General features: G+C 39.0%; 1 protein-coding gene across 1 annotated transcript in view; it reads left to right on the forward strand.

The window, feature by feature from the left end:
- NKAIN3 (sodium/potassium transporting ATPase interacting 3) overlaps positions 1-20,790 on the forward strand; it is a gene marked incomplete at both ends in the record, with an annotated part of 508,659 nt that overhangs the window by 248,988 nt on the left and 238,881 nt on the right. Inside the window, 2 exons of the mRNA XM_082859081.1 lie at positions 219-356; positions 8,775-8,855. Of these exons, the coding sequence (XP_082715207.1) occupies positions 219-356; positions 8,775-8,855 (219 nt within the window). The remainder of the gene's footprint in view (positions 1-218; positions 357-8,774; positions 8,856-20,790) is intronic.

Here is a 20,790-nt window from a genome sequence, read left to right on the forward strand (position 1 = left end):
GAACACTTGAAGTCATAATACTCAAAGTTATCTTAGTATATTCTCTGAGAGAAGTTGCGTAAAGCAGTACATGAAATGGGCACCACGGTCTTAGTGATGATGGTGTCCGTAACTGCGATTCAAATTGACTGCAGCCTTCTCCAGCTGTGAAGCCGAGATTAAAATGGTCTGCTGGTGCTTGGGTTAGATGCTCATGGGCTCTCTCTGCTTTGTTGCAGCTCTCAGCATTAGAGAGGCAGATCTTTGACTTCCTCGGCTTCCAGTGGGCGCCCATCCTTGGAAATTTTCTACATATAATAGTCGTCATATTGGGTCTGTTTGGAACCATTCAGTACAGACCTCGCTATATCGTGGTGGTAAGTCTTTTTGTTACCATGTCTTTTCATATAAACACTGCAAAACTGCTAGGAGAAGAAGGAAATAAATCATTTAAGTTGTTCCCTTTGATATAACGTGGCTTGGCCATTCTGGCCTTCATTACTGAATTCTGTTGAGAGATGATTACCTGGGAGAAAGAAGACTCAGTGAATGTTTACAATGAGAGCAAAGCAACGTGACTGTAAGCGGGAGATGATAGTGAGACTCACAGTGTCATTGAAATCAAGTTTCACAAGGAAATTTAAGATGTTGTTTGGATGGAGTAGGACTGGTTGTGGTCTTGATGTTAGATGAGATATAAATGTACATTAACTATCATGTCAATGGCATATGTCACTAACCCTAAAAAGCAAACCGACCTAGGCATAACTGTTTACTAACTGATAGCAATAATACAATTTAATTTTAATGGACATAAGACATTACAAATGCATGTGCATTTATTTAGTACTCACCCTTTAAGATATTGCATACTGTATATTACTGAACATTTCTCCACTTTGGTAAGATAAATTTGAAACATAAATCCATACTCCAAACTATGACATACATGGCAACACACCCTCCATTGTAGGGAAATTTAATAAGGGATATTCTGTGCTCCGCAACTGACTGGAAGTTATTTCCAGTAATAGATTTCTTCAGTGTAAAAAGAGGGGAATATTTTGGGCTACATGTATAAGAAGGTTGTCAGAAATACCAAGCATGTATAAGGAATTGTAATGAGGGGTGACATACTCTAAAATGCTCATTGAGCCTGAATAAATATACCATGTTCAGTAGAATTAGTAAATATTTTCTTGTAATGCGATGATTGCCTCACTAGAAGAAAACTATAGACTTAAAAATATGCCATCTTTGCATTTTGGTTTAATCCAGTCACACCTATCAAAAAGAAAAAAGTTATACATTTTTCTATAAGTGCCTCAATTCTCTGTTTGCATCTCAAAATTGGCTTTGGGGTATCTTTCATCATATCACACAGAGGTGAAGGTAACCAGCCCACAGCACAGACTCTGCCCTCAAAATTGCTGGTCCAGGCACCCTGGAACATTTCTGTCACTCAGCTGACTGCAGGGGCTAAACAGTCCCTGCTTTCCTCTTCTTTCCTGAAAGATAGCCTCTGCTAAGCCACTGTGTGATCTACTAAAAAGGTGTTTCACAGACGTGGACTTGCAGCTCGAGAGACTTTAATATGCATAATAGCAAACTATTATTGGATTCTATGTTCTAGTTTGTTGCTTTGAACACAGAGCACTTTGACTTAGTACAGGCTTGTCATTGTGTGATGTTGTTTTCTGCTGAAGCACAAAATGCCAGGTGACTGTGCAGCCAGTGGCGTCTATGGGATGAAGCTGTCTGTACACGTCAGTGACGTACTAGTCCTAGGGCGTCTACCCTCTCCACATGAGCTCTACACACTCTTCACGCAGCTCCTGCCTTGGTCGAGGCTTTGCAGTCTCTTTCCTGCACATGGACTTCCTGCTTGCCTTCGGCTTCCTCTCTGTTAACGTGTCCCTTGTACTTTTTCTAAATCGCTGGCTTGAAACCCTTCACTGACTCGTAGCAGGATAAAGTCTAAGAGTATTCTCGGCTGCCCCACCTGACCAAAGTGGTCTCACAATCCCTACTTCCTTCCTTCCTTTCTCCCCTTCCTTCTTCCCCGATATCTGTTTTTTCTTAACTTTCTCCCTTGCGTTTTTCTTTTACATATTCATTCCTATTTATTGGGTTTCTACACTGTGTGTGGCATTGTGTTCAGTGCGGGGAACAAGGTGAGCAAATACAGACAGACGTGTTTTCTGTCCTCCTGGGTACTTACCTTACAGTCTAGGGAGAGCAAGTGGGTTTTATCAGATAATCATCCACATAAACGTTAGATTGCAACTGTCACAAGTGTTAAAAAGGAGCACGTTGTGCCAGTAGATGTATCCTGGAGGGGTCCCTCTGAGCCTGCAGGTGTGAATGTGGAGCTGAGATCTGCAGTGTGCGTGTGAGTTCACCAGGGTAGAGGGGACCGAAGCGGGTTCTGGGCAGGAAGCACCACAGGGCACACAGTAGGATGTCGATAGCAGTAGGTCCCATTCCCTCGTTAAGCATTCACTGAGGACCTGCATGCGAACATGCAATGTCGTAGGTGCTCAATAAATACCTATTGTTTTCCCCATCTAGTTCCCTGCCGGTTCCTAGCGTCCTCTTGCGATGGGACTGGGGTCACTTCTTTGTCCGGTATCTTTTCCTCACTTCCTTCTCTCGCTTCTCCCTCCTGCATGTTGAAGGAGGAAGATTTAGGTCTTTCAGAATCTTCAAAGAAAAATGTCTGTAAGACAAGCAATCTACGTTTTTGCTCATCTTGATTTTCTCTTGGTGTGTACGCCAACCAGATCCCTATTGTTTTATTTACTCTCTCATTCAAGACCCTCTCCCAGGAAGGGGAGAGAAAGGAAACAATGAATTGTCAGGAAAGCGGTCCATGCCAACATGTCATTTGGTTTAATCTTCACAAGTGTCCTATGGGTGTGTATTAGCATCCCTAATTTTACAGATGAGGCAAGAGTTAAGGAGAGGTTAAGTGACGTATCCAAGGAACCCAGAGAGTAAATGGCAGAAATGGATGCTATCGTTAGGTTTATGGAGTTGCGTTATCACGATCTATGCTCTGCTTCCACTATCCCATTCCAGATGATGTGCTGCCACTGTCAATATAAGATTTGACATTGGAAACGATCCTGCCTTACCTCCTTAGCTGATCATAGAATGTTGTTACCTATGTGGGATTCCAGATGAACTCTTATTCTAACATGGGCATAAAGTATCTATTGGGGAGAAATGCTGAAGAATCGTTAGTCAATGCGTATGGGAAATCTGTTCACAGAGGGCGCCTTTAATGGGAAGATTATCAAGGGTGCCTAGTTATGGGGGAAGTGGCTACTACACATTATCTTTATCACACCACGAGTAGCTCATCCCTGAGCTGTTTTCATGAATACTTTGGTTCGAAGCCACAATTGGTGGTCTCCAGGCCACCAATTAATTAATTCCAATTAATTCTGGTATGAAAAAGCCTGGAAATGAATATGGCCTATGTCACACTAATCAAGGGCTGCCTCCAAGGCACCCACTTCTCAATGGCACTGAGCGGGAAAGAGATTTCTGACTGTAGATTTTTCTCTCGAACTTGGCCTCCATTATTGGCTGAAACAGTCACCAGCAGTGCCAATTAAACAGAATCCATTTCAAGCTAGCAGACATTTTGGAGCACCAAGACACAGAGGGTAGGGTCCTGCCATTTCTTAAAACAAACAGGGTCTATCACGGCTGAATTTAAAGAATTGATCACCCTTATGAAAATGGTTAAGGTAAAGGGGCACGTAGAGCAAGCTCTCCAGTGTCTACAGGCAAATTTCAGACTCCTTAGGGTGGAAATCAGAGCTTACAAAAACTGCTCGTTACTTATCTCTCTCGCATCCCCTGCCTTCCCACCTCGTGCCAGACGTGCTGACTGATTCGTGTTTTCCAAAGACCACGTGCTGTTTCTTGCCTCCTTGGTTTATATACAGTGCACATGCTCTCTGGAGCACCCTATTCTCCTTACCCATTTGGAAAAATCTTAATAATTCTTCAACTGAATAGTCACCTGTAAGAGCCTTCTCTGGCCATCCCCCCTGCAGGCTAAGTGCCTCTGCCTCTCTGCACCCATAGATCCTGGTAACTCTATCCTATCTGTCTACACGGTTGCCGTCCTTGCTTCCAGGCCCATCTCATCTCATTCAACAGTGTCCTCCTGTATATGTATACGTATAGCTGATTCACTTTGCTGTACAGTCGAAACTAACACAGCATTGTAAAGCTGCTATACTCCAATAAAAATTTACAAAAAAAACAGTGTCCTCCTGGCAGGCAGACGGTGCCTGTCCATGGCTGTATTCTAAGTTATCCTGATGTGCATGGGCCTTTAGAGATGCTTAATACTTGATTAAACAAATAATAAATTAATTAAAGGTTATTGGATGAAATTATTTTACTGGATGGACTAGACGGTGATTTCTTGTCTCAGAACATGGCAACAATAGTTCTGCAAAAGAAGCTGGCCTTACTGCCTTGCTTCTTTCAATCTGAACACCAGGATTTATAAGATAAAATAGTATGTGCTGCTCTGCCTGCACCTACCATTAGCTGACTTGTTCCTTGACTTATTTTTTTTCTAATAAATATAACATTGTGGGCCCCTGACACTGTCTTGAGGAGATCCCATTGCAAAGACTGTTAGAAAAATTCACCCAAATCACAAAATGAAAGAGAGATAATTCCCCTTTGGTTACCATCACTGCTGAGAAGGTACAATTGACTACTTCTACATTTCTTTTTAGAACATAAAACCAACTTTGTCATATGGTACTCTTTCGCTGATTAAAATTTATTTTAGCTAAGGTACAAGGTGGGATATGTACATTAGGGATGCCAAGTGTAATCATAGCATTTGAATGCACTTTTGTGTTTCCTTGGCTGTAGACAAAATGAAGCAGAGTGGGGGCTAAGTCATATTTAACAGTCATAAAAAGCACTGTTCTGGAATCAGCTGTTTACTCCTGTCTGCTTTGCTCCTGTGTCAAATATTTTAAAATCTTACTTACGAATTCTAGAAAGAGATTCTGCTCTACAATTATTTAAATCTTTATCATTTCATGGATAATAATTTAATCAAGCGGTTTTACATTAATTTAAATGCAGAAATATTAACTAACTTGACAGTTTTTGAATAAAGATTAACATTGGAATTAAAAGTAACTCAAAGCTTCCTTTAAAAATTAAAAAAAGAAAGCCAAGTAAGTATGCTAGGCCCATACGTTAGTTATTTGGACTTTTATACAAATGTCCACATCCAAAGAACTGCAACTTGCTTTCATTTGAATTGTTATACAGGGAAATATCCCTACTATGTCATCATAAATCTCCCTCCAGAGTTACTGCTCAACATGGCAGTTAAGAGTGTTAGGTTTCCATTCAGTGGTCTCAGATTTATTTCCCCCGGACATGAATACTAAACTCCAGAAACTATTAGAACAATGGGTGAGCAAGGAAACTACTTTTTTTTTGAGTGAATCTAACATATTGAGTATAATATTGTATCTGATTGATACACATGTGAATGAATGAATGAATGAGTGGCCTTCCTGGTAACTGGAAAACAAACAAGCTCAGGAAGTAAAAATAATTTATGTTATGGACTAATTGCTCTATGAGAAAGAAATAGGCTGGGAGACTGCTAAAGTTCATTTCAATTAAAAAATACTTCATAAAACTATGCAATATCCAGGAAGCCACAGAGAACACATAGATGTTTTTCCATATCTATGGGCATTGTCTAATTAAATTAGGATTTAAAATATGTGTACTGAACATAAGCAAAGTAGGATAGATAAATAGGTTGATAGATTATATTTAGATAGATAGATGATGGGTAAACAGACGGATAGATAATTATACAGAGTGATTTTTTTTTTTTTTTACTTTGAGAAGTTAAGTCTTCTATACTTCAAGCATATCTATGTGGCTGTCTGAGCTTGTAGGCATACTCCATGATAACCAAAAGGTATTTGTTAAAAATGTAGTTTGTCTCTTTTTTTTATTCTAGTTTCAGTTGCATTATAAATAAATTAACCCACGTCAAAAAGAAGAGAGGGAGGATAGCCAGTGTCTTATACCATATGTGGTTCTAATACTTTCTGCTTAGGAAAAATTCCTTTGGATGTGTTATTCGTGTTGCTAGAAATCCTTTCCTCTTACCTCTGCGTGCAGACTTGAGTCTCAGGTGCACATTGAGGTATATGGTTTCCATCTCATAACAGTCCAAAATTCAACTGTACAGGTATCCTTTGTTCTCAACAAACCAGTGTATTAGAATAAAGAAAATTACAATATTGCTTTTTAAAAAACTACGTATTTATATAACACAGGACACATTAATAGCAAAATACAGAAGAAATCATTTCAAAAACATAACCAGTTATAGAATATATATGAATGAATTTTTGGTAAACTGGTAATCTGGTGAATTGGTTATTTAATAAATTGCAGAATTGGGGGAGGTGTTAACTTGCAAATTAATCTGTAGTCCTTTTCCTAAGATCTTTTAAAATGAAGACTGTCATGTAATGCCCAAGCACCCCAGCTCTGGAGTCAAACTGCCCGAGCGCCTATCCCAACTCTGACACTAACTGGGTGATCAGATGATTTCCTCTCTACCTTGGTATTAATGTGATGGCTAGATGACTTAATCTGTGTAAAGTGCTTATCACAGTACCAGGAATGCAGAAAGCAGCGGAGTGACTCTTGTTAGGAATTTCGGAGCTGAGGGTTGGAATCTACTCAGCCTGATCATTTTATCTTTGAATGTTTGAAAGTGTCATCAATAGTACAACTTGTGAGGGATCAGAATACACTTCAATCACTAAGCTTGTGCTATGATTTTAAGTAGAATTTTTTATTATGTATTTTTTATAACTATGAGTTGATTTACTTTTCTAAAGGAATACTTACGGGTTTAGGCTTGCAGTCCTAATAATGAAGAATCATGTGGTCTTACTTTTTAAAGTAAGAAAATTCAGTTCATTTTCTTACTTTAGTCTTGCTTTATTTTATGTCCTTCCCTTAACCTTTATCACTGGCTTTTTCCTCCTGAATGAGTGGTCTGCACTACTCTGTCACTCAAATATACCCATAATTATATTTATTTAGAATGAAAAATATCGGATCCTAGATGCCATCTGATTAGCAGCATCTTTAAAATGTGTTGTGGTTATTGTGACTTTATCAGTTTGCAAAAAGTAAACATTGAGAATGTAGATTAGCTGTTTTCAATATTCATGGGGACATTTTGTGGTTCAGAGGAATGCATCTGGTGCATTTTTAAGGAAACATCTAAACCCACTCACACTAGAAGGCTTTGCCAGCGGAAGGTATCAGGTCAACAATGTCGGCAACGACCAAAAGCCTAAATATATATTTTAACCTGTGTTAACTTTTTAACATATTTTCCAACTCCTCTAAATTTCCAGTGATTTTGGAGCCTTAACTCATTATTATAAATGTATTATTCTTTTTTTTAATGTATTATTCTTTAAAAAAATCATAAATGACAAAGATACAAAATGTAAATTGAATTTTAGAAAAAGTTGAAAAGCTTCTGATAAGGTTTGTAATAAGATCCTGGCTATTTTATACAGTGTCTAAAATTCATAAGTCTGTTATTTGGCAGAGCGTAGAAGAAGCTAATAAATTATTTCAATATTTGTCTTAATTTAACAGTAGCTAATAAGTTATTTCAACGTTTATCTTAATTTAACAATAGAAAGCAATAATTTAATTAGTATGCCAGTTTAAGAAGTTACGAATTCATAGATTTTTGCAGTACAGTAAAATGAATGAGCAAACCATTGTATTTGATCTGCTCATTGTGTTGCCATGGTAAGTTCCATCCTGAGCCATCCCAGCCATCCTATATGTCAGCTTTCCAGACCTCAGTGTCTTTGTCTGCCTAAGAAAGTGACCGGATGAATAGAGCCCTAAGACCTCTCTGTTGATGAGTCTTGATCTAAGGCTACCTTAATTCAGTCTGCCTAATACTCTTGAGGAAGGCATTTCCTAATACATAATACATTAATAAAACCAATTAATCAATAAGGCTGGCATGTTTAGAGTTTTTTGGTTGTGATTGGAAGGTATTTTCCCATTATGGAAATATGTTGCTTATTTGCTCACTCCTAATCCTACTTATTAATAAGTAGGATTTACTTATTAATCCTACCATAATTAGAACTGGTGTGCTTTTAAAAATTATTTTACATAATCACATTATATTCTATCATGATAGTAGGGGCATACACTCCACTCAATAAAATAGTCCAACAGTTGAAAGGTTGTTAATTTTACTCCATAAATCCATTTTCAAACATGATCCTCATTCAGGGATATGGAAGTGAAGCGTTTTGACTAACATTCCTAAACCTTTGATGATTTATTGTAACTAAAAGATAGCTAGCTAGCTAGCTAGGTAGATAGCCCCCAGAAAATTTGCATAATTGTGTCCCTTGGAAAAGCTGGTAGTCAGAAAACAAATCAAATCAGCGCTTGGATTTAACTTGCAACTGCAAGCAGGCAAAGCACTGTAAGAATAAATCTAGTTTTATTGGCATCTACTTAAAGCAGTAGAAACTATTGGATTTTTAATTTCTAGAGATCTTAGGGGACCGCATAAGGAGCATTCTTTTCTGAGCGTGCCCTGTTTCTTCCCAGAAGACACACTTATTGACATTTTTATTATCGATTTATTTAGTATGCATGCCTTTCATCTCCACATTTTTCTTCTCTTTCCTTCCCCCACCCTTTCTTTCCAGTATACAATATGGACTGCCCTCTGGGTCACCTGGAATGTTTTCATTATCTGCTTCTATTTGGAAGTAGGTGGGCTCTCTAAGGTAAGTCCATCATGCTTTTAAAGTACACTTTTAAAAAGAATACACTAATAAATAATCTAAGTAACATTACAAATGGAATACTAATATATATATGTATACAGTAATCTAAGCAACATTACAAATGGAATACTAAGGATATATAGTAATCTAAGCAACATTACAAATGGGATACTAATCAAAAAAGAGTTTGGGTACCATTAGAAAGAATAACCTTGGGAACATGTTAATACAATGAAACTCTGAAACAATGGCCTTATGATTTAGTTTGTTAAGCTGTCGTGGAACTCAGCTACCAGTGTATCCTCATGTCCAGTTTAAAAAGGCCTAATGTCCCAGTGACCACAGCCCCATATGTTAAGTGAAAAATGGCTTTGAACATTCTTGTGTTTGAAATGGGAAAAGGGATTGACTAAGATGTAAATGTAACGAATATGAATAGCAAATTGCTATCTTTGCTTGAATATTAATTCTGGAAAAATAAAGTTTGTCAGAGAAGGAAATCCTCATTATAGTAAATGGAGCATACGTTTACTGACAACTACATACATCAGTGCAGTGATTCCTATTGTGAAATCCTGATCAGAAAAGAATTGTCTTGATGCAACGTGATACGAATATTATTTCTGTCTGTCTAGAACTCGTGTCAGCAAAGCACATAATTTTCATTATGACTCTTGCAGAATCATCTTTTGATTACCATCCAAATGGAAGAGCATCTTGGGTTAAGTTTCTAGTTAAGTTTCTAGTTATGTTTCTTAAGCATTTTTCTCATAAACCAGCACAGTTCCCACTTGAAATCGTAGAGAAGAAACCTAACAGTGTAATTCCAAAAAGAATAAGAAAGCTGTAAACTATCTTTTAGATTTCTTGTTATCAACTATATTTGTGCAAACATTCTATTGTTGTATGATAGTCTCAAATTTTCTTTAAGTAGCATTTGTGGTTTAGATCTCAGAAAAATTTGCCTTGACCAACACAGAGACTTTTAGAATTGTTAGGCTCCGCTGAAGTCCATACGCTAACAAAGAATTTTCGATTTAGCCAAGTAGCAAATATCCCTGAAGCGTTTTCTCCAGAACCTCCAGAGGTGGTTACTCTTTGTTCTACACTCTAATAACTTTATAATTAGAACTTGTCATCATTTTCTCACATTGGCAAATGTATTCAGGAACCAGAAATGACATTTCTGAGTTACATACAAATGTACCAACATCTACCTTTACCTCTACCTAATTTCTAAGACAGAAGAAAGCGCTTAAATCAGTGCCCAGTTATCATCTGTAACATGCAGATTATAAAGTAATTTTAAAATGCAATTTTATGAATAAAATAATTATGGATAATAAGTTAAGCATAGCATTTTTCAACCCATAGCATTTTGTAATTCATGATTTGATTGGTCATTTTAAGTCATACTTTTATTTCACTGGATGGAAATCATCTTTTATCTCTTTCTCTGTTAATTGGTTTGGAATAAATTAGACCAGAGGAAATTTGTTCCATGGAATTGGCATCATAGTGTGTTGAAAGAGGACTGAATTTCAAATCATAAGTCTTGGATTCAAATCTTGTCTTTAGTGCTTATAAACTATGGGCCCTTAGGCAAAGTACTGAACCCGGAAAGTCTCTGTGAAATATAAAAACAGGACCAGCTTCTCCAGTAAAGATAGTAATCAGGGTTTGTTTGGTGTTCGCATTGTTACCAAATATGGTAACTCAGGTAAGCTGCAAAATAATCCTGTGATGTGATTTTTTTTAATTTTTAAAAACTATAATAATGGTAGCATTGATTTGTTCCCCCAAAGGCTGATTTCCCTCCATGGCTCAAGTTAACCTTTGTGAACTGTTTCTTGTAACTGCTTTTCTAATATCAATGTGCATGTCAAGGATTTTTTTTTCCTCGTTTCTTTGGGTTCAAGGTTAAAAAAAATGGGTATAGTGGTCCCAGTTACTCATTTTATTACCCGTTCAAATGCCATTAAGCAGTCAACCAAGTATTCTAGACCATAGATAGGATAGATGACTCCAAAAGGAGCATCCTAAAGAGATGCTCTTGGTCTCTATTTACTGTTTCAAAGGCTGGTAACCTCTCCTTGGCTAGCCACAGGGAAGCCTCAATTCCAGCCTGTAGGGAATCTATTCTGAAAACTAGAGCAGTGTTAAGGACCCTTGATAAACCCAAGCACCTCTGCCATTTTTTCCAGGTTGTACCCCGTTTCATAAGATATTCCTCGTCCGCGTGTGCTAGTTTATATACTAACTTTCTAGAGCCCTCTATCTCCTGCTAGTTCATGAAGGCATTTCTTGGAATTACCCACTTGGATAGATTAATAGAAGCCTCCCTCTACTTTGATTTTTGCCCAAAAGGTCCATTCTAAAATGGTGAATCTTTCTCAAAAGACCGGATTCAGATTAATTTCCACAACATCTCTATGGATTCGTGTGTTATTCCAATGACAGGCACTACTGAGCCATTCTCGTTAACTAATAGTGTACTCGCCTGGCCGTGAGCAATCATACGTCTGGCCTATTATGGGGACTCTTGATCACACCCTTCAGGTTTTTCCCTTTGCTGTTATCTGCCCATCAGCTTGGCATCATACTTTTGTCACTGTGGTCTTGAAGGTCCTGATTCTCCCCAGACCTTCCAGAACTTGAAGGAAATGGGAATGTGTGCATGTATGGTGAGGTTGAGGATGACTGTGGGTAGGTGACCAAAAGTGCCTGCACTTTCATAATCTACTGGAGCCTCAGTTTCCTTTTCTGCAAAGTGAGGAAGACCACAGCACTAGTTTCATTGGATTGTTGAAAGAATTAAGTAAGATGATTCATACAAAGAACTTAGAAAGGATCTTGGCATATTGTGAGGTTTCAGTAAAAAGTGGTTTTTATAATTGCCAATCAACATCATCATCTTTATTGAGAAATTAACAGACATCAGGATCCTCATTCTGCAAACCTGTGGGACATATATTTATTACTATGCAAGAGCTGTAAAAGGGAAGGAAATGTGGGACTGAGTGACTTGTTTAAAAAGTATGTAACAGTCCCTTGTGATAGGACCTCAGATCTGCATATTAACTTCACAGCTGTAACACGATTAATTAAACCCTTTCCTTCAACATGGAAATAGCGTTTTTGAAATGCTTCTGCAGCTAGAATTCTCCTGCTGTCCCTCCCGCCCCCCTTGGAAGGACTTTATGAATCTTTGGAGGCACTAAGACTGTTTTTCATGCTGTACTTTAAGATCACCAAGGGTACAATTAATAAGTTATTGCTGCTTCTTTGGAAGTCCCAAGACTTGAAATCATTTTTTTCTTCCTAGGAATCCATTCAGAATGTAAATATGAAAACCCAACTCATTTGCTACATTTAAAGCTACTGAAAGACAAGTTATGTTGAGAACTCAAGTTGTACTTGTTTTTAATCCCCCCCCCACATTAAGCTGATGCCTTATGGCATCTTTCTGATTACTCCAAATTGTACAAACTTTACGTGAATATTTCTTCTAATTGACTTTTCCTGAGAGATGTATGGAACTTACACATTACTGATCCTAGAGAATTTTCAGTGTGTCACATTCTCCTAGAATTCTGACTGTGTGTGACGGTGCATGAGCGTAATTTAGACATAAAAAATGAATGTATAGAAATTCTCTGTAGACTTATATTAATCATGAGCTTTGATCAGGGGTTTTCTAAAACTTAGGCAGGAAGCCTGGGGGGGAAATGGACTAACCCTTCCTGATTTCTCCTCTGTACTGGCGTTCACGTTGCCTTTGCACAAAAGGAAAACTACCTATATTTGTTTCTCTATATCGTGTCTTAATGACTGCACTTTTCTCATAGTACCTGATTTGTGGGTATTTTGATTCTTAAAGAAATTTAATTGATACAGCCACTATGGAGAACAGTATGGAGGTTCCTTAAAAAACTAAAAATAGAACTACCATACGACCCAGCAGTCCCACTACTGGGCATATACCCTGAGAAAACCATAATTCAAAAAGACACATGCACCCCAATGTTCACTGCAGCACTATTTACAATAGCCAGGGCATGGAAGCAACCTAAGTGCCCATCGACAGATGAATGGATAAAGAAGATGTGGCACATATATACAATGGAATATTACTCAGCCATAAAAGAAACAAAATTGAGTTATTTGTAGTGAGGTGGATGGACCTAGGCTCTGTCATACAGAGTGAAGTAAGTCAGAAAGAGAAAAACAAATACTGTATGCTAACACATATATATGGAATCTAAAAAAAAAAATAAAAGGTTCTGAAGAACCTAGAGGCAGGACAGGAATAAAGATGCAGACGTAGAGAAAAGACTTGAGGACATGGGGAGGGGGAAGGGTAAGCTGGGATGAAGTGAGAGAGTGGCATGGACATATACACACTACCAAATGTAAAATAGATAGCTAGTGGGAAGCAGCTGCATAGCACAGGGAGATCAGCTCGGTGCTTTGTGACCACCTAGAGGGGTGGGATATGGAGGGTGAGAGGGAGAGGCAAGAGGGAGGGAATATGGAGATATATGTATACTGATTCACTTTGTTGTATAGCAGAAACTAACAACATTGTAAAGCAACTATACTCCAATAAAGATGTGAAAAAAAAAAAAGAAATTTAAGCCATTTCCCCAAATGGCAATAATAGCACTTTCTTATCCTCTTTTGACTTAAATCATCACCATTCACTCGCAAGGGTTCTCTTCTCTTGTGAGACTCTTCAGCTGAATATTTCACCTGAGCAGTCTGGCAGGGTCAATGAGATCATTCTTTTTCAAGGCTCACGCTTGTTATCTAGCCTGAGTTGTTCCTCTATACTTACTAGGAAAAATCTCTTTCTTGATCACGATTCATTTGCCTTCAAGGTTGGATTCTTCCACTAACTTTGGCTTTGGGCAGGCACTTTCAAGTAGGAAACGTTTAGGCAATTCAGAGTTCCGTGTAGAAGTTATTGCATAGGAAACAGAACTCCCAATCCCCTTCAGCTGCTTACAATCCATCCATTATTCATAATAAACATTCTAAATATTTTTATGTTTCAAAGAATTCTTCTTCTGTGGGCAGTTTCAAACTAAATAAGTGATGCATAGTGTATTTCTTTCTTTACGTAAATACAACTTGCTGAATCTAGCAATGAGTATTAATGAGCATTTATCCTTTCCTTTTGATGATTTTTTTCCTCAGACATTTTTCAGAAAGAACCTTGAAATATGATGTTTATGGAGGGCTGAAGCTAGGATACAAAATGTCTGTATTTGAGAATAATGTATCAGCAAATGATATAGGAGTAGCATCCAATAAACCCAGCAAAACTATGCCTGCTTTTGAAACTACAAGAATGACATCCTTTTTACTGTATCATGAGTAATAGCATATCTGTATCAATGAGAATCTTTGGAAAAATGCTTAAACTTTCAGTTCACTGGAATAACAAAATATTTTATGTTCTGAACTAATATATTAGTATATATTTATCCTGCTATCCTGAAAGAATGTTTTTGTCTGTAATATTGACTGGGGGAATGGGAGATTGGAGGTGATGGTGGACATCTATCCAGTTATTAAAGATTTATAAAGGAAGAACCATCACAATCTGCTTCTGGGCATTGAATCGAAATGAGACCCAAAAGTTTGCAAATGTTTATTGTTTCCTACACAGTCCTTTACCTAAGTGATGCAATTATGTTCTTTTATTTTAAAAAAAAAGGAGCAAAGCTGTGTAAATACAGTTATGCATTCCTTATTCCAAAGGACTTAAACTATACTTTTTCCCTTGGCCTTGGTCTAAGTGAACATAACTTCTGAAAATAGCATCTTCAGTGTTCTTTGTATGGTAAGATAATTGTTTTCCCTGTAGCTTCTTTTCCACAGTAAAGAAAATTATAAGCACATTTAAACTCAGTATTATATTTTAATAGATTTCATCAAATACAAACATTTTGAAAACCTTTGCTAAAAAAATCCAATTTGCTGCTACGTTATAGTCCAATGACATACAGAAACCACAATGAACTAAGTAATTGCTGCGGCCTGGGTGATGTTTGGAGTTTTTAATCACAAGTTTGTGTGATAATCTTATGTCCTTCTGTAGAGGTTCAAATGGTTTTTTCAAAAGAGCAGATGGATGTATTATTCGATCAACAGTAACTCTATTTATTGCTGCAGAATGAGAGTCATTGAACAAAGCCAATGCAAATGTAATTGAATAAATAAATATATATATATATATATATAATTGAATAACTGGGTTATTGTCTCAACTCAGTGGATTATATTCATGAAATGATTTTATTTCTTTGAATAAGCTGTCTCCGAACTATTTCATCTCCAACCCTATTCCCATTCATTATTACACTGGGTAACAGATTCTGTGCACAAGATTGGTCATTAAAAATTAACCTCCTGGGCTTCCCTGGTGGCGCAGTGGTTGAGAGTCCGCCCGCCGATGCAGGGGACACAGATTCGTGCCCCGGTCCAGGAAGATCCCACGTGCCGCGGAGCGGCTGGGCCCGTGAGCCATGGCCGCTGGGCCTGCGCGTCCGGAGCCTGTGCTCTGCAACGGGAGAGGTCACAGCAGTGAGAGGCCCGCGTACCGCAAAAAAAAAACAATTAGTCTCCTGTCTGATTCAAACCTGTTCTCCTCTCACCAAAGCTGACCATGCTTACAGTCTTTACATACCTTTCTCTCCTCCCTTCTCTTGATTCCACTCCTCAGGGAGAAAAGACAGGACGTAGTCAACTTCTATAACCAACCTTGAGCTGATGGTGGAGTTTGCAGAGATCCTTGACCTCATGCCAGCCTTAGTCTTTTCCAGCCACTCGTAACAGCTGCTGCTGATGTGACAATCTCCAAATTGGCTAATTCTTCCACTAAGTTTAATAAAACAATATTTTTAATAAATCTGTAATTATTCCAATAGATGTAAGTTTGTTAAGCCACTGTTTATATAACATTAAGCCCTTCTGCATGGAAGTCGGCTGCTACATTTCCATGCAGGCATTATTTTTTTTTAATTTTGGAATATGCAGAGAAACCACACTTTATAGCTTGTATCTAAATGCTTTGCTGTGTTTTTAAGGCAATTTAAAGATGCTACTGCAAAATTTTTGATGCAGTCAGTTGAACATAAGATCATTTTAGAACAATATGTAGTACGAATAGAACATGAGTAAATGCCGTTAAGATTTTGGATTTTTTTGTGACGTTAATTCGTTTGTTCTGAAGACACAATCTCTTTGTTGTGAAACGTCAATTAAGAATACAATCCCGGGGGGCTTCCCTGGTGGCGCAGTGGTTGAGAGTCCGCCTGCCGATGCAGGGCACACGGGTTCGTGCCCAGGTCCGGGAAGATCCCACATGCCGCGGAGCGGCTGGGCCCGTGAGCCATGGTCGCTGAGCCTGCGCTTCCGGAGTCTGTGCTCCGCAACGGGAGAGGCCACAACAGTGAGAGGCCTGCGTACCGCAAACAACAACAACAACAACAACAAAAAAAGAATACAATCCCTGTGAAGAATTTCAGGTGACATTTGCACGGTTCATAAAATTATAGAGACAGATAAACACATTTAGTTGCACTTATTTACTTTTTTAAACCAGAATAACGGCATATACCACTGCGAGATAAAATAGCACCACACGGTCACATTATAACGGATCAATATTGAGCTGGAGGGTCCTGCAGGAACAGAGGGGCCTAGGATAACAGTTACTCAACAACTACTCTCAGAGAGAGGCAAACGCAAGTCCTTTGAATGCTTCGCATCAAATTTTCCTATGTAGTCTGTGAGAGTGGCAGGAGGGAAATCACAGGTAACAATAATCATATCTCAGAAGTTCTCTTTGCCCAGAGAAAGTTTCTCTTTGAGCCACTGGGTGGCTGTGATGGCGTGAGGAATTATGGGCCTGCGGCTTCAGACTGATGGGTTAGAGCCTTGAACACAGATGGCCCTAAAAGTATCTGTGCATCCAGTCTGTGACGTGGCTGGTTCCAGCAGCTGCTGGAACCCCAGCGCTGGACCACTGGCTGCCCCAGCACGAGAGTTCTGGATCTCTGGCTCAGAAAGGATAAGCTGGAGAATTCAGGGGGAACTGAAGGATGATGAAATCAGTCAGAGTCGCCGGGAATGATGTGAAAACTGAAAATGATCGGCCAGAAGTTTAGTGTCAAGGATGAGAAGCGGGAATGGAGATGTGTTTTGCTTTCTCTTGACGCAGGGAGGTGCTGATGGAATGACAACTTAGGAGTCCTTGTAAGATGCCGTTTGGTGTGAAGCTCCTTACAAGTCATGTCTGCCCACCAGCTGGGCTGACTGGCGTGGCAGCCAAACATGGACCTGCCCAGGTTAGAGAGGCCGGAAGCAGGAGCCATTCCAGCCCCCCCATGTCCTGTTTGAGGGCCGACAGAGAGGAAAACGGAGGAAAAGTGCCTGGAGCAAAGACTGCCCAGAAGATGAGGCAGAACGGGCTGGTCCCAGCACAGACCACCGAACAGAAGCACAGGGTGACGTAATTAAAGGGGAGAGGGACACAGGAAGTATCTGAGTGTCCAGGATTCGGGGGGAGCCCTCCGCCACCCCTTGGAAGCCCTCAGCGTTGATCCCCCTTTGGCTGTTTTCTGACTTGGGAACAACAGGAGAAGTACAGCAACAATATTCAGTTGTATTTATTAGAATTGGCAGTGTGCTTGCCTGTTAAAATCAGCACATCGAAGCATCCAGCGCTCTGGACTCCTTAAAAATTTGGCTTTTTCCTGGGAACTCTCAGCCTAGTTCAGAAACTAGATGGAATATTTCACAGTCAGATAAGAAATGAAGCTGAGAAAACAAATGAAGACCTTAAAAAAGTAATTCTACTTTATTCTTGCAGAAGCTGGTATGGTTCAAGGTCTCTGAGAACTTATTTATGGAATCCGAATATCGGTAGTTCTTAATTACCTAAAAGCATGGGAACTTTAAAAACATATATTTCTAAGATTAAAGTTAGACGGGGAGGGACAAAATTGAGTGAAATTTAGCTAACTTAAAAGAAAAGGAAGACTATCCATTTGCTGAATTAATTTACAAATGGGAGATATAACTTTCTATGAAAATCATATCACTTTCCTAATTTCGTAGGTGTTCAACTACATCCATCTAATCACTCTTTCATTAAACAAATGATGGCAGAAATTTCTAGCTATCTTCCATTATCTATTCCCCCTCCTTCTGGTCAAGAGTCAGGGAAAATCTACCTGTTTGAGGCGCAAGTGCTAAAACACTATTTCCTTTGCCTTTATATGAACAGGTGTGATCATCTAAGTTCTGGCCGTTTAGATATAAGCAGAAGAATTGTGAAGGCTTCTGAAAAGGCTACTTAAAAGCTAATTCAGTTTAGAAGCAGGCCCAAACCTAGTGACTTGTAGAATACAAATCTTACATTTAAAAGAATACAAATCTTACCCTTCTTCTATAGATCGGAAATCAGACATGAGTCCCAATGGTCTAAAATCAAGGTGTGAGACAGCCACTACGGAAAAGGGTATGGAGGGTCCTCAAAAAATTAAAAATAAAACTACCATATGATCTAGCAATTCTACTTCTGGGTATTTACCCAAAGGAAATTAAATCACTTTCTTGAAAAGATATCTGCACCCCCATGTTCATTGCAGCATTATTTGCAATAGCCGAGACATGGAAACAACCTGTGCCCATCATCAGATTAATGGTTAAGGAAAAAGTGGTATTTTATAGGAATATCACTCAGCCACGAAGAAAAAGGAAATCCTGCCGTTTGAGGGGACGTGGATGGTCCTTGAGGGCATTATGCTAAGTGAAATAAAGAGAAAGACTAATACTGAGTAATACCACTTACATGTGGAATCTAAAGAAACAAATTCACAGATAGAACACATTAGTGGATTCCAGAGGCAGGGCGTGAGGGGTTGGAAACATGGATGAAGGTGGTCAGGAGGTACAAACTTCCAATTAAAAGATGAATAAGTCCTGGGGATGTAATGTACATCATGGTGACCATAGTTAACAATATTGTATTGTATATTTGGAAGTTGCTAGGAGAATAGATCTTAAAATATCTAGTCACAAAAAACTTTGTAACTCTGTGAAGGGATGGATGGTAATGACACTTACCGTGGTAATCACTTTGCAATATATACATATACAATAGTGTGTGTCAATTATAACTCAATATAGCTGGGAAAAATTAAAATAAAATCAAGGTGTCCGCAGGGCCGTCTTCCTTTCTGCAGGCTCTGGGGGAGAATCTGTTTTCTTTCATTTTCCAGCTTCTAGAGGCTGCCCACATTCCTCCCTGTCTTCAAAGCCAGAGATGGCAGCCCAAACCTTCTTATGCTGCCGTCTCTCTGATTTTCTGCAACCAGGAAACGTTCTCCACTTTTAAGGACTCCGGTGATTAGATTGGACCCACCTGCATAACAGAGGCTTCTCTCAGCATATCAAGGTCCCTCACTTTAATCACCTCTATAAAGTCCCTTTGCCATGCAGGGTACCGTATTCACAGGTTCTGAGGGTTAGGACATGAACATCTTTGGGGACCGCTATTCTGCTATCACAGCGGTGCCAACCATTTGGGGCTATGAAGTAACCTGAAGGATGTCGAGGTTGAGATCTCAACCATGTCCACCAGGAGGATGTCAACCATGAGAATAATTGAGTAAAACGAAAAAAGGATCCTGGGACCCTAACGCTGTGAGCTTTTGTATCAGCCCTGTGTTGCCCACGCAGATTTCTTTCATATGGGGTGGGGGGGCGCTCTTGGGGGGGCTTGAAATATGCAGCTGAAAATAATACCTGACCAATCATATATAATTCTATAGATCATTTTACCTAGCATTTACTTGGTTCAAAGCAATGTGCCAGGTAGTAGGGCTACAACCAGTTCCTGCCTCATAAAATGTTCTATGTCATAGGAAAGACACACATTAAATAGGTAAAAACAAGAAAATGTAACCAGTGTTATGACGATGAAGGAAAAAGGCCTCTGATACCATAGAACAGAGAACATAGCATCACCGGGATCAGGGAGGGTTTCCTAAGGAAGACAGGAAGACACACTCAGTAAAGAACAGCATTATAAGTACCATGCTGACCTTTAAAACACAAATGCTGTTATTGACCTACCGTCCACCAGAAAAGTGCTTTCAGTTGCTACTTTTGTTTTTAATTCCCTATAATGAATTTTCATCAATCCACCCACCTCCATCCCGTATTTTTTCTCCAGACTCTCTTCTGGCCAGCATATATTGGAGAGAGAACTCCATGGGGTTACATGCATCAGAGCCAAGGTCACTACCCTTGGGAGGTGGTCACATGAGGACATGCTCTAAACAAGGGAGCTTTCGAGGTACAGATCATAACTACCAGTGGCCTGGAAATATGTTTAGGAACAGTTGGGAGAAAATGCCAGAATGCTGGAGGTCCTTTTGAGATGGTCTGGAGTTCATTTCCCTGAGCATAAATAGACAAATGTGCTCCTCAAATATACGAGTGTTTCACTGCACAACTGCACTATTTAGCTTAGGGCCAGTAACTGATTCAAAAAGTATTTCAAGGAAGGGCAAACATGCTTCCTGCAAAATCCTCTGTGTGCTACTGAAAGAAAAATGGCCTTGAGTTAAGAAGCCCTTTCAGAACAAGCACTCTATCCTCACACTTATTTTAGCAACAAAAATTCAATTTGGTTGAGCTGTCTGGAGAGTTGATTTGACCCTGTTTCCAGAACAACGTGCGATGGTTTGAAGGCATCATTTCTACATGGACCATCTATGTTTTAGCTTATACGTATAATTTGTCATTTTGTGCTTGTCCTTAATTCTAGAATTAATAGAGAAAACACTTCCTCTGTGTATTTGAAGTATCGGGGTGCATTAAGACTATTTTAAGTATTAGTGTGAGAAGATGCTCT

This window comes from Leucopleurus acutus (genome assembly GCF_964270905.1).
Source record: "Leucopleurus acutus genome assembly, chromosome: 17".
NCBI classification, from domain to species: Eukaryota; Metazoa; Chordata; class Mammalia; order Artiodactyla; family Delphinidae; genus Leucopleurus; species Leucopleurus acutus.